This window comes from Uloborus diversus, chromosome 3 (genome assembly GCF_026930045.1).
Source record: "Uloborus diversus isolate 005 chromosome 3, Udiv.v.3.1, whole genome shotgun sequence".
Taxonomy (NCBI): Eukaryota; Metazoa; Arthropoda; class Arachnida; order Araneae; family Uloboridae; genus Uloborus; species Uloborus diversus.
In genome coordinates, this window is record NC_072733.1 from 193825013 (window position 1) to 193851868 (window position 26856).

Here is a 26856-nt window from a genome sequence, read left to right on the forward strand (position 1 = left end):
TCTCTTTTTCAGTCTTCTGTTTTTGTTTACCAAAGAGAGCCCAAGTCAAACATTTTGTGCGAAGATCACTGCTTAATTTTTTCCAAAAGAATTTCGGAAACCCAGTAGTCTTCAGAATATATTTTCATATTAAAACTCTGAATTCCCTCTGACATGTAAACATTCACTAAAAATTGTAAAGGAGTACAGGAGCTGAGCTCCGGTTGAGCTCTCCTTGCAAACGAAGTCCTGGTAATAATGGTATCATTCAGTAAACAATCATATGATTAGTTTAACGTAGCAAAGAAACACAGGCAGAGATAATTTTTCAGATTTCGAGAGAAAGAGATATTTTTGAAGGAAAGCAACAAATGGAGTCAAATACTACTTCTGTGATTGAAGAATTATTTTCAAATATTTGTAACAATAAGACTCAATGGATAACTATTGTGATTGTTTCAGCTCTGGTGTGGAAACTGTAAGCTTTTTTTACAAAATTTAATTCAAAGTGCTAATACTTTTATTCATTCTGTTAATAGATTACCACTTTTGCCACATGAAAGGCTTTTTCGTTGTCAATTGTGGTCTTTAGAAATATGAATACATTAAAAGGTTTTCTTTTATGTTTTGCAGACTTTAACATCAGTGAAGGAAAAATTTAAACTTATTCAGGTAACTAAAAACTAATTAAATATTGGGTCAAGTCTTGTTTTTTTACTGGCAGAGGCATGCTCATGGGAGTCACAAGGGGCACTGCGGTATACCCTCATTAGCTCAAAAGAAAAGAAACAAGGAAGAGCAAGCGAAAAGAAAACGATAAGATAGGGGGTCGGACTAACCACCACCACCCCAAGTGGCACTCAAATGGATTTAGGAATGTTTAAAAAATATAAAATCAGTAGACGCCCCTTAATGTGATCACGTTAATAAAATTTTCATTCGCTTAATGTTATCAGAATCATGAAGTCCCTGAACACTTACTAACACGTGTTAAAAAAGTCTGATATTGTAATCAGTCTTTGTTTATTGTTATAACTTTTCATAAACTTTTATTCCCCCCCCCCCTTTTGTGTTCCTCAGTCAATAGAAGTACAAAGGCAAACTCTGACAAGACTAACTATCTGTGCAGCATTTTATGGTTCTCGGTGGCAATGTACAAACAACAAGAAGTTTGTTCTCAGTGACCACAGCCTCCCCCTAAGATGAATTTTTTGCACATTCAAAAATTCAGTGGTTGGACTTGTTTGCTCGTAATGATCTCCTCCCACTAAGAAAGAATTAATGTAGCTTCGGATAAAATAAGTTATCTTTTTATCAGTAAAGCAGAAGAATTTTTCTCTCGGCCAAGTTACACTAAAAACTTCACACTGTCAAACATTTTAGCAATGGAGAAAAATCACTATCGTAACTGTCAAGGAAAAAATTAACATTTTAAAACGCTTAGACAATTTACCCATGATCAGGGCCGTCGAGAGAGATGGGCAAGCCTATGCATTGCACAGGGGCCTGTGAGAGGTTGAGGGGCCCACGAAGCGGACTTAAGATAAAGATAAATCCCCCACCCTTAAAAAAACTTTTTAGATTGAAGGAAGTCTTTCTCCTAGAGTTAAGATTAATAGTTAAGATTATTAGTTTTCAATCGAAGTGAATTCAGTGAAAGTGATCAGGCTCAAAGTGAGAAATTCTACTTGTCCTTATCTTCATAGCCCCACTATTGACGCCTTGAACTAAAAATAAACGTGACTTTTTTTTTTTGCGTGAATTCCAAGGCTAAAAAAAAATTGCTTCTTTTTGAAAGCTAAACAGAATTTTAGTGAAATGGAAAAGGGGCAAAGAAATTAAAAAAACAAAAAAGACTTATAAATATAAGCGCTTACATTTTCAGCGTTCAAAACTCAAAACATAGGCAATTGACGCAGTTCGATGAAAAGATTTAAAATATGAGTTGATTTAGTTTTGAGTACAGTGATACAAATTGAAACTAGTTCTAGAGTTGCTTCTAGAGTAAAAACGGGGAGGGGGGGGGACACTTTGAAAGATGTTTCCTCATCAAAGTGCATAGAACGCCCTTACATACCTAAAAAGGGCACAGTTATGTCACCATTAATTAGAATCAGTGCTGGATTTACCTATAAGCTAAACAAGCTATAATAACTTAGGTCTCCCGCTTCTTTGGGGACCCCAACTCTTGAAAAAATTGCATGATTCGATCCGAAAGAAAAGGAAAAATACTTTAAAAAATGAATTTCATTTTCACGTGCTTAAAAACCCAAAGAACTTGGGATATTTTAAACTTCTTCAAATGCGAGGAGGGGGGAGGGGATGCCAAAATGTGCCAAATGCAGCTCCTCGCTACATTCTGCATCAAAATTGTAAAAAAGTATGGTTATGACGTTTCTGCAACATAGTGCTTGCTTGAGATACATTTTCGTGACTAGCATGTTCACATTTTGCTATTTATTTAAACCTGAATTCCGTATTTTGAAAGTTATTTTGTTATTGCCTGCATTTATATTACTTCTACTGCATACTGTCAATCTGTTTCGCATGAGAAAAATTACTACACTACCTCTATTCCTTTTCGTTTTCTGCACTACTTGTTATTTAAAAATACAAGTAGTGCAGAATAACAGGGGTTTCTTACTGAGTTAGAATGTAAGACTATACGATTAAGTACAGTCAAACCTCCATATATCGAACTTCCACACATCAAAATTTTCTATATGTCGCAATCCCAGCAAATTTCTATGTTCATTACATAGAAAAATTGCTTCTATGTATCGAAAAAATCTCTATATATCAAATTTTTTTTCAAGACATAGGTACATTTTTTTTCCACTTTAGACTGTTTGTCTCATGAAAAAAATGAAGGTTAGGGGAGAAAATTATGTTTATTAAAGGTTGCTACGAAACTCATAAGGAATCTGGGGTTGAGGGGTGTGTAGATAGGTCGTTGTTTTGTTCTGGAGTTCTTAAATTCTCTCAAGTTATTTCGAATCGTAGTTGTGACCAGTAACATTGTAAAATCAGTTTCAAGGTCTCCCTTTTGTCTGTTGATTATCATTCCTAGTTTTTTAGCTGCAGTAAAAATCATTCAAGTTAAGTAGATTGATTTTTTACATTTCTTTCAATTATATATTGTCAAAATGAAAATCACCAAATGTTGCGGATCAAGTTGAATTGAAGAAGAATGAAGATGTATGAAGGCGCAAAAATGTAATTTTTGTTATTTTTTAAATTATTAACTTTTATTTAATCCGATGTCGTATCAATTAGAAATTGGGTTTCATACACGTAAATTAGCTTTAGTTTTAATGTTTTAGGAGACTTTTAGGATAAAATAAGATCGTTTCTATGTATCAAAATTTCTATGTATCGAATTTTTTTCCAACAATTTGCTACTTCGATATATGGAGGTCCGACTGTATTAAAATATCAGATATTGGAAAGTATAAATGAACTGCTTTGAATAATTTTAATTGTTCTAGAGGCCTTGAAAATAATTTAAAAAGTTTCTGATACTGCTTGAAAAGTGCTTCAATTTTATTTCCTGTTGGTTGTATGAAGGATAATTTGTCCGAATGGTTAGGCTGTTATTTCCACCATTTCTTTTAAAGCATATTTTAATCTTGATCGTTTTTCAGTTAATTCAACGTTCCGTTTGATGGGTTGATAAGGGATGATGGAAAACTAATTATACCGAGAGTCGATGTGAACAAGTGACAATTCGTCATCGTTTCTCCCTCGTCGCTCTTCCTCTCTGTCAATTAATATCAACGATTTGTTGAACCACGAGCAGTTTGTATTTTGTATTGTCTTAGTTGGCAAAAGAGTGTAAAGTTTAAGAAATTTTTTGTTTTCCTTTTTTCTTTCCTCATGTTTTTGTAGTTCCTATCATCCCGTATAAGGCCTCAAAATGCAGAATTTTTTAGTGTATTTTGCAAAACCCCCCGGGCCCCCTAAAGTTGGAGATATTCTACTCTCAACCCAAAGGAGATCCCTGTATCACTCTCCTGATATCCCTCCTCCTCCAAGGAGGTAAAAAAAGACAGACAGCTAAAATGTTTTTTATTTATTCATTTCTGTTAAGTACACACACACACGCATAGAAAAAGACACATCATGAGGAAAAAAAATATAAAATGGCCTGTTTTGCTATTGACATAAAGTTGTCCAAGCTACAAAAAGGGTCCCCCATACCTGAAATCGCAAATCAATTTTAAATGTTTATGTGAAAACGGAGCCTAGAAAGAGGAGGTTAAAGATTAAGTGAAAAATTAGGAGCCCTGAAGAAAGTTGCATAGGGGCCCATAAATCCTGTCGACGGCCCTACCCATGATCAATCAAAGAAATGCTGCAGCACAGCTAAACATTTCTCAGCCATTATTTTGTAAGTTACTAAAAAATCGTGACAAGATTAAAAACAAAGCAAAGCTAAATGAAAGCTTTGATCACATTTTTTTTTATCTGAATTATTCCTGTTGGCGCTAAAAAACATCGCTAAGAACGATATATGACATATGTTGTCATACATCGTTTTCTTGGTGACGCTTTCTTGAGGCCAACAGGAAAAAGTCGCCAAGGGTGGGGTACATGACATTAGTTCCAGAAATTCTTTTCCTTTTTCGGAAGAAGAGTGAATGCTTTTCTTCAATGATTCTGGGTTCCCCTCCCAAACACAGCCCCTGGTCCATAACATTCTCTTCATAGGCAGCTGGAGCACCAAAAAAGTGGGGGGGGGGGGGGCAAAGGAAACAGTGGAGGAGAGGTTAGATGGGTAAAAGGGGTGTTAAGTGGGGGTTAGGTAAAATTTCTTTGCAGCATGCTATTATTTTTTGTTTCGTTGGAAAGATATGCTCTTCATTAGAGTATATTTTCTAAAATTTGTCATTTTTTTTCAATTTAATTTACAATTTCTGTCAAAATCTCAAAATCCCAATGGTCATTTGATCTTTTGTTTGAATTAGGTCATAAAACTCAAACATTCATCAATACCATCTTGTTCGTGCATTTCTTTGGGCTCATCAATTCCTGATCGTGGGATCCAGAGCTGTTCATGAGCAACAGTGGTGAATACAGAAATAACTTTTGGATGGGGTTTCCGGAAATCCAAAAGCACCCCCCCTCTCATACTATGTTTCATAAAAAGTTTTCATGACTTTATTTTTAAATGTTTTTTTAGGATCATCTAAGCCAATTTATATATTTTTGAGTAGGGGAAAGTTGGGTAAAACTTTGACCCTAAGGTTTGCAGACTTCTAGAAATCACAGTTTTTAGCATAAAGGAGCAAAATTTTGTAAAAGTATGCACTACTTATGCATTAATGCAACCACAGTTTCGAAATCATAAGTGTTTTTTTTTTAAATTTTTATTATTTTTTTTTGTAAAAAAAGTCATTTTACCCGAACCAGGTAGACATGCTATTGCTTTAGGAAAATAAACTTTTTTAAAAGTTTCCACAAAATTCTAGTTTTATTTAGTGAAATATGTTAACTATTGTCATAACATACTAGAATAAGTATAAAAGAGGCATATTGATGAGTTGACAGTAAATTTAATAGTCTTTACCTTTAGTTTTTTGCTGTAATATAAGGCCTATTGACACCAGTCACAAGTAAAATAGTTATCTTCCTCTTCGGCCCCAGAGCAGCTTTCGTGGGGCCCAACGACGACATTGGATGCATTGCAACTATCCCTCACTACCCTTGGAGTTGGAATAAAGCTCATTGCAGTACATGCAGGCAGTATTGTCCTTCTCTTCACTGAAATCCTCCCTCATTTGCTCCTTCGGTTTTTCTTTTCTTGGACACTTATTTTCTGTCTTCCTTTTTGGCATCTTCATAATGTTGCCTTTTCTTTGGTTTGTTTATATTTCTTTCAGGTATTTTTTTCTTCCGTCCATCTTTGGTCTTCTTTCCATCATTTTTCTTTTTCTTTTCTTCTAATGTTGCCTGAAGATGAAGCTTGTATGGGGAGCCCGTCAAAATGAGTTTTTCCTTTTCTCTTGTCCTCTTTCAGCTGCATCTTGCTCTCATTGTAAGGGAGTAGTATGCGGTTTTTCCCTGCATATACAGCTTTAATAATAAATGCCGTCAAATGACTATATAGAACGCTACAAACAATTACGTAGAATGATAATGAAGGTAATTAAATGTTCTACAAAGAGTATATATGCCTTTACTGTTGCAGAAACAGGATTGTAGTACAATCAGTCTAGTTTTGTTCGAAAATTTCAACCACAAACCACTCAAACAGAATTTTCTTAACAGGAACGAAAGAAGCAAGTCTAATGCGTTCTAATTTAATGGCCACTGCTTTTTCATCAAGGTGGAAGGTAATTCCTCTCTTGTCCACGTGATTGCAGCGCTTACAGGGGCTAGAAGGGGATACCCGGTTTGCTCCTGACTTTCCGGTTTCACCCCACTTTTCCTACATAAATATTATGTACTAATACACTTTGAATGTGGACATAAAATATCTTTAACATGTCAAAATTTCAAGCTATTTAAATACTAAACGATATATTTTCACCCAGATGCTATAAAATGAGCGGTTTTATTTAGAAACACTGTCATAACGATGATAAGACGAAGGAAAGGTAATTAAAAAAAAGCATATCTAATTTGAGTTTTATAAATATATTCATAATTTGATTATAAAATGTTATGTAATTAAGAAAATTATAGCTTCATAAGATATAAATTTTATTGCAGAATTCAGAAATATTTCTTTTCAAACTTCAGAGCAGTTACTTATTTCTTTTTAAAACCACGGTACAAGGTACAGTTGAGATAACATTCTGATACTACATGCCATTTCCTTTAGTATCATGGTTTGGCCGAGAAACAACCTTGTGATTTCTTACAATTAGCATTTTTACAAGCTGAAAAAGAAATCTATTATTTTACAAATAGCTTCTTGGATCAAAATAACTCTTCTGTGCATGTCTACACATTTTTTCAAAAATGTTAATTATTGATTCTATCAAAGAAAAATTAATGGAGGAATTGTGATATTGCATTGATTTGAATTCGAAATTGGTGAATTAAATGTGTTTTGCCGCTCTGGCCTTGGCCCACTTCCAGTTTACTTCTTTAGCAAACGAATATGCTTTGTGTGTTTTGTGTTCTTTTTAAATAACTGAAGGAAAAAAAAATCTTTATGTTACAAAGAAGTCAATTAAAAAGTAAATGAAGTATTCAAATAATTTACCCCTTTGGGTGGGGCCCAGCCCCCCTGGGCTTCCCTAAAATCACTGCTGCTTCTAAATTTATTTGCCTGGCAAATTCTCTTCAATCACATACAAATTTCATCACTCTTAGAGTTATGTAGTGCTCCAACAACAGCTTAATCAATGAAATTTGAAAATCACATGAGTTGAGGCATAAATTGTACTAGATCTCATTATTCATTGACAGAGGAGCGATTGGTGCTTATAAGGAGGGGTGAGGGGGCAAAAAAACAGGACTTATAGCGGCATTACAAAAATGAAAAAAAGAGAAAGAAAAAAAAAAGAAAGCAAAATTTTGTTAGGGCTAGTTTTGACAACAGATAAGTGGTAATTGATATAAATCTAACTACTTAACTCATCCTTTCTTAGGATTTTGATGAAATACAGTTGGCTCTCTGTTTAACGACTTTCAAGGGACCACAAAAAATCGTCCTTAAGTAGAAAGCGTCCTTAAATAGAATGCTTTTAACACTATAGTGGACCATTTGGGACCGTGAAAAGCCGTCGTTAAATAGAGAAAGTCGTTAAATAGAGCGTCGTTAAACAGAGAGCCAACTGTATGTATACAATAACTTTCCCTGAAGAAACACTTAGACATGAATTGGACTTATTCACCCCAAAGTATTTTCGGCTTTGGGGTTATTACGAAGGGCTTCACAAACCCTTCGTAATAACTTCATTGAACAAGTGTGGCTTGTTTAAGTAAAACAATTGATTTACTAATACAATAAAACCTGTGAAGTTGACCACTCTTGTAAGTTGACTGCTTTTTTCAAGCACATAATTAGCCTCTATCATATAAATCAACCTCTGTAAGTTGACCACATGTTTGAGTTGACCATTAAAGTAGTGCACCGCGAGTGGTCAACTTACACAGGTTTCACTGTATCTAAACAATGAATACATAAGCTAAAAGCTACTGTTTGTGCTAAATAATGTTTCATAAACGGATATACAAAGTAAAACAAATTACTATGTTCTGAAATTTTTGATATTTCTGCTTTATTTATGATTTCTAGTTTTGGTTTTTAAATTGCAAAATAAAATAAATTAATTGACCATAAAAAGTGGGGGAGGGGATCTACCCCCCTTGCCCCCCCCCTTATCACCGCCATTGCCTTTTGAAATTTAACTCCTAATTGGTCACTCCCTGTACCAAGGGCTTGGTTGTGCCCTCACTTTTATCACCTACGTCTACCTCTGTATTAGTGTTTCCCCCAGGCATTTTTAGGAGGGTGCTGCACCCTTCTCCGTTTTGTTGCATTTCTCAATGACCCTTCAAACTTTATCAACATTTGATCACAAATGTTGATACTCTTCAGTATGTCTTTGAAATGTAACTCTCTTGTTCTCTTTGTCCACTAGAATAGGTGTGGGATGGGAAGGTTATATTACCAAACTTCCTACTTTCTTACTGCACTTATCTTTTGATAAAGTGTCCTTTTAATTGAAGGAGTGCCTCTTATCAGGAAGTGCTCTGCGGCTTTTTGTATTTTGGGTAAGCACTCTGTACAGGAAACTCCTGATTATCCATTAGTGGATTATCCATGAGTCAATCAACAATCAGCAACATGTATTTTCCCAGTAAAAAGCAAAACCATTAGTGTTTTTTTTTGTCAAAAAATTGTGAACTTAAACTCAATTTTTTTGTTTTATTTATTTATTTTTTATGCTTTCTTCATCGTATATGCACTTGTTCTTTGTAGATGTTAAGTTTTGTTGTGCAAAAATACAAAACATTTTTACTCTGTACTGTATATATATTTTCACTGTTTAAAGAGAGTACTATGCATCAATACAGCTCAGTTTTTGAGGAAGGACAATTTTCACCTTAGTTGTCCCTCATTTTAGCCCTTATGTGGTTTATCGCCGATTTTAATTATCTGCGGCATTTGTGCCACTCAATCTTATGTTGAATTTAACTTTTTCTTGAATTAATAACTTTTTTTATATTTTGAAATCTTTATACTTTAGATTGAGGAACTTATATCAAGTAGTTTATAGTGCTGGTGGAATTCATTATGTTAATACTGAAAGAAGTCCTATGAAAATGACAGCATGTCACAATCCATTCTTCTTTGATTTGAATGTCAACAAATCAAGTTATTCAGGTAAAATGGTAGCTTCTTCTTACTTTGCAGTTAGAATAAAATAATCTAGATATGTTTGTAAAGGCATTCCAGTTATATTACTTTCTTCTATTCATTATTCAATTAGGATTTATGGTTGTGATAGCATTTGAAATAATACTTTGCATTGCTATCAATGACTAATGTCTTCAGAATTTTTAGTCTAATGTAGCTTCCTTGAAGTGATTAGTCAGGGATAAAGTTGCTGCCTTTGGAGTATTTGTAGCATGCTAAAATCAAATTGAAAGCCAGAAAGTTCCTGTCACTTAGTTTTTAAAATTCTATTTTATTTTCCCTATTGTGTAATATTCATGTGGACAAAGGTAATTACATAACTAATACTTCACTAAGTGTAGTTTTATAATCACAAGATTTGAAAACTAAATGTATTTTGCTTTTAACGTGTTTTAACACAGAGGGCTCCAGATGTTTCTTAACTGATAGTTTTCATTAGTTAAGTAAAAAAAAAATCCCCTCCAAAATTTTTTAAAACTATTCCAAAAAATGCTCTTGTTGTAAAATTTATCATCACCATTTTATTTTTATATATTCATTCATTTTTCAAATTCAGTTGAAAAATGAAGTTATAATTGTTATTATTTTGTAGAATTGTACAATCTCAGTGCTTTATTTGTGGTATTTATTTGTATTGTAGTTATTGCAAACATCCTTTCTTTAAAAACAAAACATTAAAAATTCATGCAAAAATTCTTTAAATTTCAAAGTTCTAAACTCTTTGTGTGACATATTTAAATGTGAAAAAATATGAATTTCAGTATTACCTTCGAATGCGCATATACACTGCTTGACATTGAAAATGCAACACCAAGAAGGAGTTGTCAGAAAGTGATGAAATTTGGAAAAAAAAGACATAGACAGCAAGGAATAATAAAGAATCTTAATTTCAAAATGATAGGCAGAAATACATAGCGAGAACGGCGTCGGCTCAGTAGGATGTAGGACCACCGCGGACAACGATACACGAAGAAACACGGCTAGTCATAGAGTCAATAAGGGTGCGAATGGTGTCCAGAGGGATGGCTCTCCATTCCCTTTCAACCATTTGCCACAATTCGTCTTCTGAATGAGGCAGGGACAGAGTCTGCAAACAGCGTCCAATCACATCCCACGCATGTTCGATTGGTGACAGGTCAGGAGTAGTGCTGGACGATATATCGATATACCGCTGAGCACTGGTTTCATAGCCATATCATAAAAACCGTTTTTTTCAAAACCGAACCCATGATATATCACAGCCGGCGGTATATGTTGGATATAATTTAGGTGTTATAGAGTTAATAGCCTACAGCTAAGCTGAAAATTAGGCAACTCATTTCCAACTGAATTTTGAGGGAGTGGTCTGCCCGAAGAAAATAAAACATGAATCATTTTTTAACACTGAAAAACATTTATTTAACATGTATTATAAAATAGTTACATTACAATAGTTTAGTCTTCCAAAGAATATTAAATTATGCTAGGTCAAAAAGATCATACAATAAGTCCATGCAGATGTCAAAAGTCCTGTCGACGTTCCACAGTGAATTCCCCACAGGTAGAAGGACGGCATCGCAATTTCCCCATAATTGCACGCAGGTCAGTTCATGCCTCAGGAGTCAAATTCACCATATCCAGGAAAATATCGAAGATGGACTCGATCCTTTTCTTTGCTTTGAAGACCAAACAACCCACTTAAATTGGACTATAACTTTTCACTTTTATGAACGTCATAACAGCACGCACTTCCAAAACTGAGGACATCAATGATGAATCATTCAGAAAAAATCAGACCTCACCTGAGAGGCCAGTAGCAAAAACTTATGAGGACATGGACGAACACATACACAAACAACACAAAATGAGAAGACAAGTGAGAGAGATCGAGCTATGGCCGGTCTGCGTATTTATGGCCAGATCCGACCGTGCTCGTAACAATGTGACGTTACCTTATTTGCATATTGCAAGAACAGCTCAACCCCGGAAAACATAGCTTGCAGGTTGCACAATTCTTATTTAATTCGACATTCAGCACCCAACACCTCAACATGGTTATCTCATGTGATCGACATGTGCTTTGTCGGAAGTTTACCGACTTCTGCCGAATGACGGCAACCAATCATAGCGTGCCACATATTTTTCCGAACACTTCCGATTCAAACTCAAACATTTGAGTGTCAGTGGCAGGTGGATGGGATTTCCCGTGCAAGGTTTTTCCTGGAATGGCAAAAGGTAAGTTACAAATTTTTTTTTAAAACAATATTGGTGAAATCCTTCAAGAAACAAAAATAAAGGCATTTAGCCCAACAGTATATCGTAAACGAAACCGATGTCTTCGAGTTTCGAATTCACCGACACTGGAATCGGCTGCACGTAACCGGTTGAATTGCGATCTCTCCGACGGACGTTCGACTTGCCCGAAGATCGGTGATCCCCCTCCGAGACCTGCTGATTCGAAGACTACGCTCCCCCCCCTCTCCACCGCACGATCGCTTCCCGTTGCATAGCACGAACGGAGGAGTGTTACGTCATAGGTGCATCTGGCATGGACCACGCTTGCTGTGCTTCAAGGGTGGATGGAGGAAGGGAGGGGACACGCCTAACGATATCGGTATTTGGTAGCAAGCTTCGTCGTTTAGAATTTCGAACATGTCGAAGCTGCTGAAACCGTTTTTTTCACCTTTGCGAGCTTCACTGAATTTATCACTAAGCTTTTATTTGGAACCATTCATTTGGTTTTCTGGTGCTTTATTAATTTTCTTTTCTCTGTTCTCCTTACTTCGTTGTTATCGTTTTTGTTACATATTTTAAAATAATTATCGTTGTTTATTGTTCCTATTGTTCTTTTTTTAACTTTCTTCTTAGTTTATGCTTTTAGACCGTTTGATGCAATTTATATCACTATAAGTTATATAAAGTTAAAACTTATTCTGAGAGGGGTACTCACAGGGAGGGGAGAAGGGGGGTATAGCCCAACTTGCGCCATCAAAAAAAATTTTTGAACCGAAGGAGGGGGGGGGGGCATATTTTTTATATTTATTTAATTTTTTGATTTATTTTTAATCAAAAAATTATTAATTTTCTTCTGTTTATATTTTATTTCATTTATTTATTTAGTTTGTGGGTGTGTGTCATTGGCATAGCACAGAACTTTTCTAATAAAATAATAATAATGAACCAATAATATATATAAAAATATTTAAAAAATAATTGAAATAAAAAGGAGATCTAAAAAATAAAAAAGGGAGAGGGTTGAGAAAAAGGGGGGGGGGAGGCGATTGGCACCCCTGTATTCTGATGTGATTGGCTGATTGGTATCTAAATAGTATTTTATAAGTTTTAGAAATTGTCTACATAATGCCAAAATCTTTGATGCAAATGATCCCAAGATGTGTGTTGTAATGCTCTTGTACTGTACCTATAAAGGTTGGGAAATACTTCAAAACTCTCGTTTCGAATTGAAAAAAGTAATTATAAGTATGATCCTGTAAAAAATGAGAGCCTGATTCTGATATGTATTTCATAAAGGTGTGGAGAAGAGATACCATGATTAGTCCCCCTCTATATGTATACAGCTGATTATACCGATATATCGATATATCATGATGTTTACTTTCTGATAGATTGCAATATGCAAATCCAGATATCGTCCAGCCCTAGTCAGGAGAGTATGGTGGCCAGGGAAGCATCTGTGTGCCTTGGAGAGCATGTTGGCAGATGCGAGCACTGTGTGGTTGGGCGTTATCCTGCTGAAAAATTGCATTAGGTAGCCCTTGAAGGTAAGGGATTGCCACCGGCAGCAGCAAATTATCCAAGTATTGTTGGGCCGTCATAGTGCCCTGAATACAAACTAGAGCTGATATGGAATTGTATGCAATTGCGCCCCAAACCATTATGCCATGTTGTCGTGCGGTGGCACGTTCCACAGTTACTGCCGGATTAGATCTGTCTCCACATCAACACCACACTCCTATGTGGCGACTATCACTGAATAAACAGAAACTGGATTCATCTGCGAACAGGACATTTCGCCATTCTGCCATCCACGTCGCTCTAGTCCGGCACCATACTAAACATTGCTGTCTATGTTGTGGGGTCAATGGCAGTCTTCTTAGCAGACGCCGTGATTGCATACCACGTGTGACCAAACGACGGAAAATGGTTCTGGTTGACGCAGGAACATTCAGGATACCTTGCACCTGTTGCAGAATCGAGGAACAAGTGGCTTGTGGGTCTGCTACAGCTTGTCGGTGGATGGGTTGATCCATGCGTTCTGACATTACTCTGGTTGCCCCTGCACCCCTTAGTCTTGCCACATTTCGTTGTTCTAATCATCTTTAGCACAGCCGATGCACTGTGCTCGCATCCATGTGGGTATCAGCTGCGATTTGACGTACGGACCAACCTCCCCTTCTCAGTCCGATCACCATACCCCTCGTAAAATTGTTTATCTGCTGGAAGTGCCTTCGTTGACGTTGGCCTGGCATTCTCTCGTGGTACACGTATCCTCCAAGGCAAAAAAAAAAATTTCTTCGATAATTCTCCAGTCAGAAATAACGACACGAATATTGCCCATTCTGCAAGTTCCTGCCCTTATATCTTACTTCACGTGTGTCAGAGAGGTGCTCATTTCACATCATTTATATAATCTCTGATGTACGTCTATTCTAAAATTTGCATAAATTTCTGAACACCCCTTCTTGGTGTTTCATTTTCAATGTCGAGCAGTGTACAAGTACATGTATTTCTTCTGTTTTGTTAAAAAGACATTGAATATGTAACAGGGGTAAAGTTTTGTTGTTTACTCAGATTCCCCCCCCCCTCCATTCAGTTGATCAGTATTACATTTTTTCAAGTTAATGCCTTTAAAGTAGCAACCCCTAAATTAAATAATAACCCATTTTAACAAAAATGCGTAGAATATACAAATAAAATCAAATTTTATTGGTCAATACGGATTTCACAATAAATGGACCTGGTACCCCCCCCCCCCCCCAAAAAAACAAAAGTCTAGTAACGGCCCTAAAAAAAATATATATATATATAAATTTATCCTTGAAAAGTCTATGAATACTCCTTGAATAAAATTCCAATTTTGAGTGTAAACTATGTAAAATTTAATGAACTCATATATATTTTATCTGATGTAAGATTTTATCATAGCATTTGATGACCTATGTTATTGGTTTATTACAGGTGTGGAATGTACTCTGAAATCAGAAAAAGATTGTTACATAAGAGTATTTTGGGGTGTTCCTATCTATCTCTTATTTGAACTTCTAAATAGAAGTTGGTGTGATATGAAGTACTCTATAATAACATGTGTACAGGATGATAGCTTCAGTAAGAAATGCATTTGCTACGACATTCCTCGTCTGTATCCTTATAGTCCTCAATCATTGTGCATGGGCATTTAAAGCTTAATTATTTTTTTATTTAATTATAATAATGTGTTATAATTATAATATGTGGACTGTTAAATTATGATATATGTGTCTATTCTGTCGAATCGTTTGTTCCTTAGCAAATTGTAGATTGCATGCTGGTGAGGAAAAAAATATGTACTTCAAACCAGGCTGGAATGTTGATAGCTCAGCTTTTGAATCACCTGAAGCTCACACACGTCAAATTTATCCATTTGTTGTTATCATGACATTGATGAAAGATGTTGATATGGAGCCTAGTTTAGTGGTACTGTTATTTTTAAAAACATGTTTTGCTTGTGCTGCAAATGGGTGACAAAACAATAAAAACAGCTGTTAAAAATATTGACTAGTTACAAACAGATGTTAGTTGACTAGTTACAAACAGCCCTAAAACTGGTCTAGAAACTTTCAATCTGGTGGTGAAAGAAATATATAGTAGCTGTCATCACTAGATAATCTTGTGGCTTTATGCTAACAGGTTGGCTGTGGAGGAGAAAAGTTGCTGCTGTCAGATTTTCTATCAATTTCTCAGAGGTATTTATGTAAGAGTAGCCATTTTGAAATTATTGGTGATCCTATACTAGTGCTTTCGAGCAAAGTTGGTGCTGATCTCAGAGGTTCGAAACCACAACACATTATCTGTCCCAACTAATCAGCAATTTTTGGCTTTCAGATGACTGTATGTGTCTATGTGTGGCCAATGACCCCCCCCCCCCCAATGCTTATGATCCCACCTGTCTTATGTCCCCTTTAGAACACAGAGGCACCTTTTTAAGTTGTGTACTGAAGGAAGGACAGTGGTCGGAAGCTTTGCCTGTCAAGCAAAAAGCTTCTTGTATCTGTCATCTGCATGTAATTTAAAACTGTACAATGAAGTAAGGAAAACATTGTTAGTCATGCTTTATGTTGCAGATAGCTTATTTATTAATATTTAGTAATGATAACTCAAACCATTTGGGATATTTTTAATATTTCTTTATTTTTTCATTTTTTGTGTTTGAGTGTTGACATATTAACATAATAATAGTCGTTTATTAAATATCTGTAAGTTTTTGAGATAATTTGATAGGAATGAAAAACGTTTATTCCATTTTCTCAGTGGCCTAAGAAAAGGAATTTTGTCCAGGTCTGGACCCCTAGCTTGAAACTCAATATTAATAGACTAGTTCCTACATAATATAAGTTCATGTAAAATTAATTCATGTAATGAAAATTGAAGTTTCTCTTCTAATTAATTTTATGTACTACATGTATATCTATGTAAAATTTAAAACAAATTATGACTGCTTCTTTTTAGTTTTTCAAGTAACCGAGTTAAACTTCTTGAATTAAGTATTGGCTGCCAAGAAAGGATTAAAACTTTGAACGTTGAATTGTTTCAACTTTTAAATTCTTTCTGGCAGCTAATATTCATAAAAATTGTAAATGTAATTTAGAGTGACAAATTGGCTCAAAAAAAAAAAAAAAAAGAAAATACTCTCTTTGTATTATTCCATGTTTAAATGAGCTTATTTTTTAAGTGTTTATGCTTTTTATTTGTTAGTTTTTTAAAAAATAGCAAAGTTGTGTAGCAAAGTACATTTCAAAAGCAAATTTCATTCAAATAGCAAAGTAAAGGGTGTCCCAAAATTAACGCAAGATTTGAATTTGCCACCATTTTTTCCATAAATTGTTGGCAGCCATGAAAAAAGAACAATTAGTTTAGGGTTAGTAAAAATGGGGTGTTATTGTACCATACAGCTAGAGAGAGTGAAACATTTCAATTACTGCATAAGGCATTTCCTGGTCACGTACTCTCTCATTTCGGTGATCAGAATTTTCACCCTAGATCGTGTGATTTAACATTTTTAAATTTCTTCTTATGGGGTTATTTGAATTCAAAAGTCTATGTCAACTAGCCCACAACCGCCCGTGCATTACCGTGTTGCGATACCGAGCACCAATAACAGTAACTGCTTGACCAGCCTCAACTTTCATTATTTTTGAAACAATTGTTCAATAATGAAAGCGCGTTATTGTATCGTATAACGCTCCATTTTTGATTACCCTAAACTCTCAGCTGTCAAATTGTTCTTTTTTCAGGGTTGCCAACCATTTATTGCAAAAATGGCGGCAAAATCAAATCTTGCGTTAATTTTGGGACACCCTTTACATTTCAAAGGTAGTTTGTTTTTGCTACATTTTAAAAAAGTAGCTGTAGTTGTAGTTAACTAGATTTAGAGCAAAGAACATGTTGTAATATGCTACAGAAACATTTAGTTTCTCAGACCAGTGAGGGAGAATAAGGAAGATCATGACACACCCCCATGAAGATGAGCATATTTATGTATACTTTATGTTTTTGTATGCTGTAAGTGTCATTCTCCCTTGATGAAAATTTTCTTCCTAAGTTACTGAGCCTCTCAAAAATCTGAGGAAGATGTCTTGGCACAGTCCTAGTGCACTCATTCTTTACAGCTAAAAAGCAAACTTCTATAAAGTATATCAGTATTCTATCCAATCATTTCCTCCTACTTTTCAGGCTTTATTTCCTGCTGAGTGGTTGTTTGTTCAAGACAACAATTCATATCACTATCGTAATTGATGCGTTAAATAATGCTAAGAAAAACATAAAAATGAAACATCACATTTCATACGGCCATCTCAGTTCCCACAGTTGTACATTATTAGAAACTTAGGGAGAATTTGGGGACCAAAGGTTTTATGTACTGTGAACCACATCTTTCAAATTAGAGACCTACCTCTGTGCATGAGTAATAGTCTTACATTTCTTTAACAATTGCGCATGACAACTATGCAACAATCAAAAGACTTCTATGTAATATCCCATGTTGCATGCAGTAGGTAATCCGGACAAGAGGGGATAATTCAACTTTCAATTGTTAAATATTTTCCTTTATTTCAGAGGTATTTGTTTTATTTTATCCCCCATCTGTATGTGCAAGAATTCTTGAAAAATACTTTTTTTTTTAATGGGAGATTGTTTAAAAATATTAGCTATGATAACATTTTTTATTTCATTTAATTGTTTTCATTTTTAATGAATTTGATATAACTTCTAGAGGGTTTTTGATCATTTCATTTCTTGTATTGGTTTTAAATATTTTTTGAAAGCAATATTTAACAAATGAGCGAGATTATCATTGTAAGATGTATTTTCATATAGGTTTTTCATTGGTTAGCAAGTGCTAGTCAGTGTATTGAATAACTCAAAAGTTTTTACATTTGTGATTTCTTGGGTTTTAGCAAGAAGTGTTTGCTGATGTACTTTCTCTAACTGTATATAATTATTAACCTGTCTTAAAATATGATGTAAAAGTTTTTTTTCTGAGCTGTTTTAGAATAGTATATAAATTTTAAAATATCGTCCAAGTTTTTCAACTGCATTCTATATAACTATAAAAATTGCACACTTCATAACTGCGTTTCTGCATGCATTTCTAAAGTCAATTTTGAACATTTTAGTTGAAATGAGAGGTAGAAAAGTATAAAATTGTTTTTAAGAAAAATCAAGATGAACATGCAACCTTTGTATCTGACCTATCCCCCTATCTACTAGAAAACTCACCTACTTAGAACTTACATGTATTTTTGCCTATTTTTACTCATCATTGTTTTAAATTGATTTTAGAAACACCATTTGTCAAACAAAGTTTAAAATGTTTGCTCATGCAAAAGATAAAGCTGTATGCAGTTAGTGATAACACTACTGACAGCAGTTTACTTTAGGACAACTACTTAACTCTTAAAACCACTTGGTCTTGGTTTTCTTAAATATAGATGCTTTTTTATATTTGTGTGTGATGACTATTTACTTAACATAATTCAATAATGCGTCTTTATTTTAGTAAATCATAAAAAGCGATTATTTTATGATGTTCTTTAAATAAAGAAGTAGCACATTTTTATTTATTTTAATTGTTTATTTTGAATGATGTTTGTTATAATTATCAGAAAAAAATAATTTATTATGAAATTTGACCCTTAGTTGTAGTTTCTCAGGCAATTTACATTTAGAATGTAGTTACTTTTGACACATAGAATGCTCATGATAGATAAATGAACAGAAGGAAAAGTATATAAAATAAACTTTGAATCAATTTTAAATAATTTATTGTTAGAAATGATTTGTTTCGTTTCTTACAAATTTTAATTTTTCATGTTTGCAATTTTATAGGTGACAATGGCTAATGTTGTGCATGTTCCTGATAAGGTGCTTAAGCTTCAATCACAACTGATTGGACAATATGTTAAACTTTCTTCTGGCCCTGTTGGTTTGATAAAGGTGTGTATATTTCCTTTATTTGCAATTATATAAAAATGTGATAAATTATGTTGTTTACTGTGCAAGTATAATGCTGTACACTGTTACACTGGTTATGAATTGTGTATGTTTTCATTTGTTTCCTGCTGCAAGAAGTTCTCTTAAAATCTAGTTTATTATTTTTATTAAAGCAAATTCAATTCGACATTTATTTTACAAATTTAAAGCAGTAAATATGATTACTTTAAATATTGTTATTGTTTGGCATCAGATTTTTCAATCTTTACACATAAGGGGCTTTCAAATGAAACCTGGTCACTACTGTAAGGTAACAGTTACGATTTTATTTACTCAAAAATAGTAGCCGAAGCTGTTAGCACATTTTTCTTGGCCGATTCCATCTTTCATGAAGCTAGTAGGCTACTGTCAAATCTAGGCCTGGACCCAGTCATACACTTTGTTATCCATTGTGAATTGATGTCCATGAGTCACTTGTTTTAGAGTTCCAAAAAACATGAAAGTTACACCGTGAAAGGTCTGGGCTGTACGGTGGATGTTCTAATGTTTCTCGCCAAAACTGCTGCAATATCGTCTTCACCAGGGCCGGATTTGGAAGTGTGGAGGCCCCTAATCAGGGTTTGAAAAGATCATCATATTTTCGAAAAGATCCGATACTTTGATACATATCCAAATATTTTTATATATATGTATATATCCGATATTTTCGACCCATGAAATTTAATATATTTTGTAAATATTTTACTGGTTGGCCCCTTTGTTGTGGAGGCCCCGGGGCAGCAGCCCCGCCTGTCCTTCCCTAAATCCAGCCCTGGTCTTCACCTTCATTCATGTACATCTATTGTGCCATTCCACAACAGTTGAACAACTTAAGACTATACTCACCGTACACATCTTTCATCCCTCTATACATTTTAAGGCCTCCAACTCTCCACCACTAAAAATCGAACCACGCCTCAATGTTTCTACTTAATCACCTAAATGTTACGTTTTGGATGATATTTTATATGACCACCTTCTCTTTGGCCTGAAGCCACACTATCGCTGTACAACATCAAACGCTGTGCATGCATCAGGCTCTCTACCAATAGATGGTGCCTCCATATGTGCAGGTGAGGGGAAGAGCGGGAATGTTTCAGAAATCACACACATGTAAATGTGACTTCTTAAGTAAAATATTTTTATTCATTACATGTTTCAGTTATCCACAGTGCTTAGTTGTAGGGAGGGGAATGCAGAGAGATGTCATCTGCCATAGTACATATCTATGAGGCTTGCTTTTAAGTAAGGTTCGTTTTGTTTTAGACGTCAGTAGTTCGCACGCAGGCCGCAACGAGCACATGCGTCATGTACTGGCATGCCTTGGGAACAACTGTGCTTATTTTCAGCTCTGTAGCTATCCTGTTCTGTTCTATGCTTTCATAATGTTTTAGACTTTCAACTCGGCCGCCGCATGTGAGGTTCGCTCAGAGATACGCTTTTTGTCAGCTAGGAACCTGTCTGTAGCAGAAATTCTTCAACAGATTTGGGAAGTGTACGGTGATGCTTTTATGATTGAAAGCAAAGTGCGTAAACGTGTAAGAGAACTTGAAGATGGCCGTGACAACGTCCATGATCAGAAGCGCTCTGCTCACCCTTCTTTGATTACAGACGATTTGAGTGCTTCAGTGGAAGCGGAATCTTCGCAAATCTGTCAATATGTTTTTGCAGCAGACAGATTCCTTGCTGACAAAAAGGGTATCACTGAGCGAACCTCATATACGGCAGGCGAGTTGATAGTCTTAACATTATGAAAGCATAGAACATAACCGCACAGGTTAGCTATGATAACTTACAACATTTAAACGTAAAGCCGAAAGGCTAAGTTCCGTAAGTCAGTCAACAGTATTACTTGCTTATATAAGCAGAGAGAATACCACACAGTGGAAGATGCTTAATTAATGTCAATGTGAAGAACATTGGAAACTTGTTTAAAATCTTACCAAAAATTTATTGGTCCATAGAAACTAAAATAAATAAACTAACAAAATAAGTTAATAAAAATAAACCCTGGCCATAAGCGGAGGTGGAGTTCGCAACTCCCCAACACCTACCGGACCTAACACACAAGAAGCTGACGAACGCAAAAGAAAGGATGAACAATTAAAATCGTTCACTATTTATACTTGCCTCGTTTGCATATGATTGGGCATCAAAGGATGCCAACCTAAAACTGAAACTTTACACCCGCTGAAAGAGTTGAGAAGTTAATCTAATTTGAATAATGTCGATTTTACATTACATTAGGAATGAGAACGCATTCAAATATCATTTACCGATGTCTGTCATATCCGCCCTTCTCATTCAGTAATGGTATTAAACTTTAAATTTTTATACAATTTTATCAGATTCAAAAAAATAACGCCCCAAAAAAATCAACAGAGGGCCAGGCTTAATCTTTTACAAAAAAAATTTAACAATTCAACAATAAACAAATATGGATCTAATATCCAACAACATTATGCAGCATCCGTCAGCGGCTGCAGGTCAACGCTTATCACTAGAAGTTCCTTCTCATAAAAGTTCTTTTTGCCTATTGTTGTCAAAAGTCCAAGGAGCAAGTCCAGATGAACATTTCCACATCAACAGTTGTCTTATCAAACTGTAATTCAAAGATACTCGAAACAGTATATTTGAAAAATGAGCACAATAACTTGACATGAAATTTTTTTTTCCCCAATGACAAAATCATTTAAAACACTAAGTTTCAAAAATAAAATCATCTTTCATTGAATCAAATTCCTCCTTTAAAGATCAAACTAATGAGAAATTTGAAAAAGAATTTAAGTTGTTACAAAAATATTTATACTTTAATACTCGAATATATTATACTAAACAATTTGATACTATAAAAATTAACGAAATATTTGTTCACAAAAACGATTCAATTCAAACCGGATCTGCGGCTTCGTAAAAATATCGGCCCTGTTGGATTTACTGCCTACATGTTTTACGGTAAAAATGTCCAGCAGAATCAAATCATGAACAAAAAATAATTTTACATCGATATGTTTTGTACGGTGATTCTTAATTGGAGATTTTAGAAAGTCAATGGCGGATTGACTATCAAGGTACATTACAGATTTAATTTTACTTTTTCTATCAATTCCCCAGTGTAAACATTCATTTAATACAGGGTCAAACCACATAAGCTCTTTAGACACTTCACAAAGGGCTACAAACTCACTTTCCATAGTGGAAAGGCTAATACAACGTTCCTTGAAGGTTTGCGTTCAATTGGCGCATTTTCCAACAAAATTGACTGCCCCCGGGTGAAGTTCAGTCATCCTGATTAACTGCGTAATCAGCATCAGAAAAAGCTATCAATTGGGTTCTATTACAATTTAAACTAAGTTTTAAATATTTTGTTTGAAAAACATAACCCAAGAGTTTCAAAAGACCGTTCCAATGAATGACACTGGAATTGCTCTGGCATTGACTGAATATATTGACCGCATAACAAATGTCCGGTCTCGCTCTGCTTGCAATGAAAGAAAGACAACCCAACAAATTACAATAAGGAATCTTTGACATTTCAAGTTTTTCATTTTCTGTATTAGGACAATTTGATTTCGAAAAAACAGTACCTTTATTACAATAATGAAACCAGAAAATTAAAATGTTTGAACTTTTCAAAAACTTCAATAATATATTTAGTTTGAAACAAATTTAAACCATTTTCAGTTCTTTCAAATTTAACACCTAACAGTTTTTTTGTTTTTCCGAGAACTTTTAAGTCAAAATCTTTCTAATGTAAATTTAAAACATGATTTAAATTTTCTTCTTTCCGTGCGAGCAAAACAAGATCGTCAACATAAAGCAATAAAATGACACATGAATTATAAATATAAACACAATTACATTCTTCAAATTTTTGAAAACCAATTTTCAACAAAACACTATTTATCTCAAAAAACCACATACGGCCACTCTGGTGGAAACTGTAAATTGCTTTATTAAGCTTACAAACTAGATTTTCTTTCCCTTCTATTGCAAAACCCAGTGGTTGCTTCATATAGATGCATTCTTTTAGAGGTGCATATAAATAAGCATTTTTTACATTGCACTGGAAATCGAACCAACCTTCTGACATTTTCAAGGAAAAGAAAAATTGAACCAATGAAAAATGAATCGTCAGACTAAGAGTCGGATCGTACGGTTCTGGGGATTGTGCATATCCCTGAGCTCCCACGATACCGAACAATTTTTCTGGATTAATCTCTTTTTACATTGAATACCAATTTTGATCTGATTGGTTTTTCATTTGCAGGCAAAGATGTTAAATCCCACACTTTTCTAGAATGCATAACCTCTAATTCATCCCTCATTGAATCTAACCACTGGTCCTTTTACTTAGATTTAAGAACCTGTTTGTAATCTTTAGGAATTACTATTTCACCATCTAGTCATAAGTTACATTTGAATGAACAATTTGATCAGAAATTTCAGCTTGATATAAATTTTTACCATTAAAATCAAATAAATGTGGTTGAAACAAAATAGAATTTTCAGAACAATATTTTTCAACATCATTCTTCAGAACGCAATCATTCAGAAGAATGTTTCTCATAAAAATAAATATCAGTACAAGATTTATCTGACCTTGTAATTGCTTTTCTCACCCATTCCATTTCACGAAGCTGGGCGCATGGTGGGTTTTTCTCATTGTCACTCAAGTCAGAATTTAAATCTGATTCATACCCGCTAGTCTCACTTTCACTCTCAGAAGATAAGAATTTATACGGCGAACTCTGGCTTTCACTTCTGTGATCTGATTCGGAATTCGATTCATTTTCTGAATTTTCAAAATCTGATTGAATATTTGAGACTATTTAAGACAGGGACCCAGCACAGCTCCACTAAAATCACTTTCCGATACATTTTTAAAAGCTTCTTTGTAATAAACATTTTCATTAAAATTTGCATTTATACTTTCAAAAATTTTGCTGTTTTCGGGAATCCAGATACGAAAACCCTTAGTGTTAAATGCATAGCCCAAAAAATACCTTTTTTGGCTTTAACATCAAGTTTACATCTCTGCTAACGGGGTGTTCCAAGATAACACAAAAGACCAAAAGGTTCAACGTGCCTAGCACTTGGCTTACGTTCACCATATAACTCAAAAGGTGTTTCAGTTTGCCCCAAGTGACAAATTCTGTGCCAAGTATAATTAAAATAAAGCATATTATCGGGCCAAATCTTTTACTTAGCCCCCTTTCTTCCAATAATACTGTTGTGGCATTAGCAGCTGATCGATTGTACACTTCGGCCAAACCATTCATCTCTGGACTGAAAATATTGGTTAACTCATGTTTTATACCGTTATCCAAACAATAATTGTCAAAAACTTTATTTACAAATTCTCCTCCATTGTCAGTTCGAACAGCTTTTACTTTAAGGTTTAAAAACCTTTCAGCACGCTTTATATGCCTTGTGAAAATTTCTGGTACTTTGCTCTTTTCACTAATTGGGCACAAAGCAGATTTACGTGAAAAATAATTGATAAATAAAAATGTTCCCCTCTATTTCCCTTAATATTACATGGACCCCACACATCAGTGTGAAGTAATTCAAGGGGACACCTGGACCGTATTTTACCTATTGGTTTAAATGAAACACGTTTAAATTTGCCAATTGTACAATTTTCAATCTATTTTTACATTTTTGAATTTAGGCAGGCCATGGACACACTCAAGTTAACTCTCTCTGATACTATCGGTGTTAATATTTGCCAGCCTTCTGTGCCACAATTCTAAATTTTCTACATTCAATTTTACACGTGTCGAAAGAGTTGAGAAGTTAATCTAATTTGAATAAAGTCGATTTTACATTACATTACATTAGGAATGAGAACGCGGTCGAATATCGTTTACCAATGTGTATCATCAGTACAGTCTATCATCATACAGGTTAGCTGCAGAGCTGAAAGTGAGCACAGTTGTTCTCGAGGCATGCTGGTACACAACGCACGTGTTTGTTGGATTATGCGCGCAAAGTACTGGTGTCTGAAACAAAACTGACGTTACTTAAAAAACGCCTTGTATATTTACTGTAAAAATGCATATGTAATATACAGTACGCTGCAAAATACTTTAAGATCTGTAGTTTGCAGCATTAATGGACCGTTTACTCTTGTATCCTTTTCTCTGACATTGGTAAACCAGTTTCATAACAGATTCAACTTCATTATCTTTCCCAGCACGATTTCGCTGATTGTTTCAATTTTTATTTAACTTCACTTTGTTTTTAATGTCATCACGATTTTTTAGCAGCTTACAAAAATGGCTGAGAAATGTTTAGTTGTTCTGCAGCATTTCTTAGACTTGTCACCGTTAAATTGTCAAGGTGTTTTAAAATGTCAATTGTAGACAATATTCCTAGACAGTTAAATCACTGCGCTTTTTTTCCATGACTGAAATGTTTCACCGTTTAGAAGAAAGTTTTTAGTGTAATTGAGCAGGGAGAAAAATTCTTTTGCTTTACTGATAAGAAAGGGAACTTGTTTTCCAGAAAGCTACTTGTCAGGGTTCGCCTTCATATTTCTTTTGATTGAAGAAAAAAAAAGGTAAAAAATTGAAAGTTTATGAAAAAGTGATAACAAATGATGACACTAATTACAATATCCGGCTTCTTTCAACACATATTAATATACAAGTGTTCTGGGATTTCGTGACTCTGATAACATTAAGCAAACGATAACATTAACCATGTTCACATTTAGCAGTGCCTACAGTATATTGTTTTCAAAACAATTCAACTTTTCTTTTGGTGATTCTCTCCAAATCCCCAAGGCGATTTCCCCAAAACAGGGGGTGGTATCAGTCACCTTCATGTCGTGCTCCCTGTTTAAACTAAACTACTGATAACTTATCACCTTCAAGTAACCCTTATTGATGGAGCAGTAAGGAAACATTTTTGTTTTGGCGATAAGCACTTGTTCTTGAGGGTATAAGAATTAATGAGAGACATGAAACAAAAAGACTAAGCCAGCTTTTTAGGTTCCTTTCTGGAATGCTGGTGGAATAACTTATGACAAGTCTATTGAATTGAAGACTATTATTTTAGATCATATTTTGACATAATGGACATTGTTGAGAGTGGCGCCGCCACAGACACTGAAGAATATTTTAACATACCTGGATGTCAGAAGTTTTGTTAAAGCCTTCAAGACAAATTGCTTCTAGCATTCTTGTTTTTGTTAATTTTTCACTAAAGGCAAAATTAATTGCATCTCCCCACATAACTGGCTGAGGATAAATTAGAATATGTGCAAATGCATGTTTCGAGACAATATGTTAAATTTAAAGTATTCTTCTTGTATAATCCTATGTTTTGTACTCGTTTTTCAATGTGTGATAAATATTTCTCATTTGTATCCGAGCATTTATAATGGTAATGTCTCAATGTACTCAATTCTTTGTCTTTTGCATCTGTTCTTCCAAGTGTGTCATTTAGTTTTTTAACATTACGTAACATTATTTTTGTATGTTATGTTGTAAAATACTTAACATTTTCATCTTTGAATTATTTCAGAATATATTTTTATCTTCACCTGCAACTTCATCCAATGGTGGTATAACGACAGATTTATGCATAGCATGCTATCATCGAGCTGTTTCTCTAGTTTTATTGCCATGCCGTCATGCTTGCCTTTGTGCTGTTTGTTTTGAATTTTGTGAAACATGCCCAATTTGTCGAGGTCCTGCCAACTTCTATTTTGAACTATCCACTGTGCCTCGACAATAAGTATGAAGTTCTTCTTGATCTGAATG

The 26856-nt window shown here is 34.6% G+C and overlaps 1 protein-coding gene across 1 annotated transcript; it reads left to right on the forward strand.

The window, feature by feature from the left end:
- Positions 1–338: 338 nt before the first annotated feature.
- On the forward strand, positions 339–26856 carry LOC129219292 (cell growth regulator with RING finger domain protein 1-like). Its single transcript, XM_054853631.1, has 6 exons — positions 339–457; positions 9186–9322; positions 14534–14714; positions 14872–15028; positions 18941–19048; positions 26618–26856. Exons 1-6 carry the CDS (start codon positions 351–353, stop codon positions 26828–26830), a joined length of 903 nt encoding a protein of 300 aa, XP_054709606.1. The 5' UTR covers positions 339–350; the 3' UTR covers positions 26831–26856.

Excerpts from the sequence above, each read along its gene's own strand:
- LOC129219292 (XM_054853631.1), top strand. The coding sequence starts at position 351 with ATGGAGTCAAATACTACTTCTGTGATTGAAGAATTATTTTCAAATATT. Across the intron at positions 458-9,185 it reads TCAGCTCTGGTGTGGAAACT|ATTGAGGAACTTATATCAAG; the intron begins GTAAGCTTTTTT and ends TTTATACTTTAG. Across the intron at positions 19,049-26,617 it reads GCCCTGTTGGTTTGATAAAG|AATATATTTTTATCTTCACC; the intron begins GTGTGTATATTT and ends GAATTATTTCAG.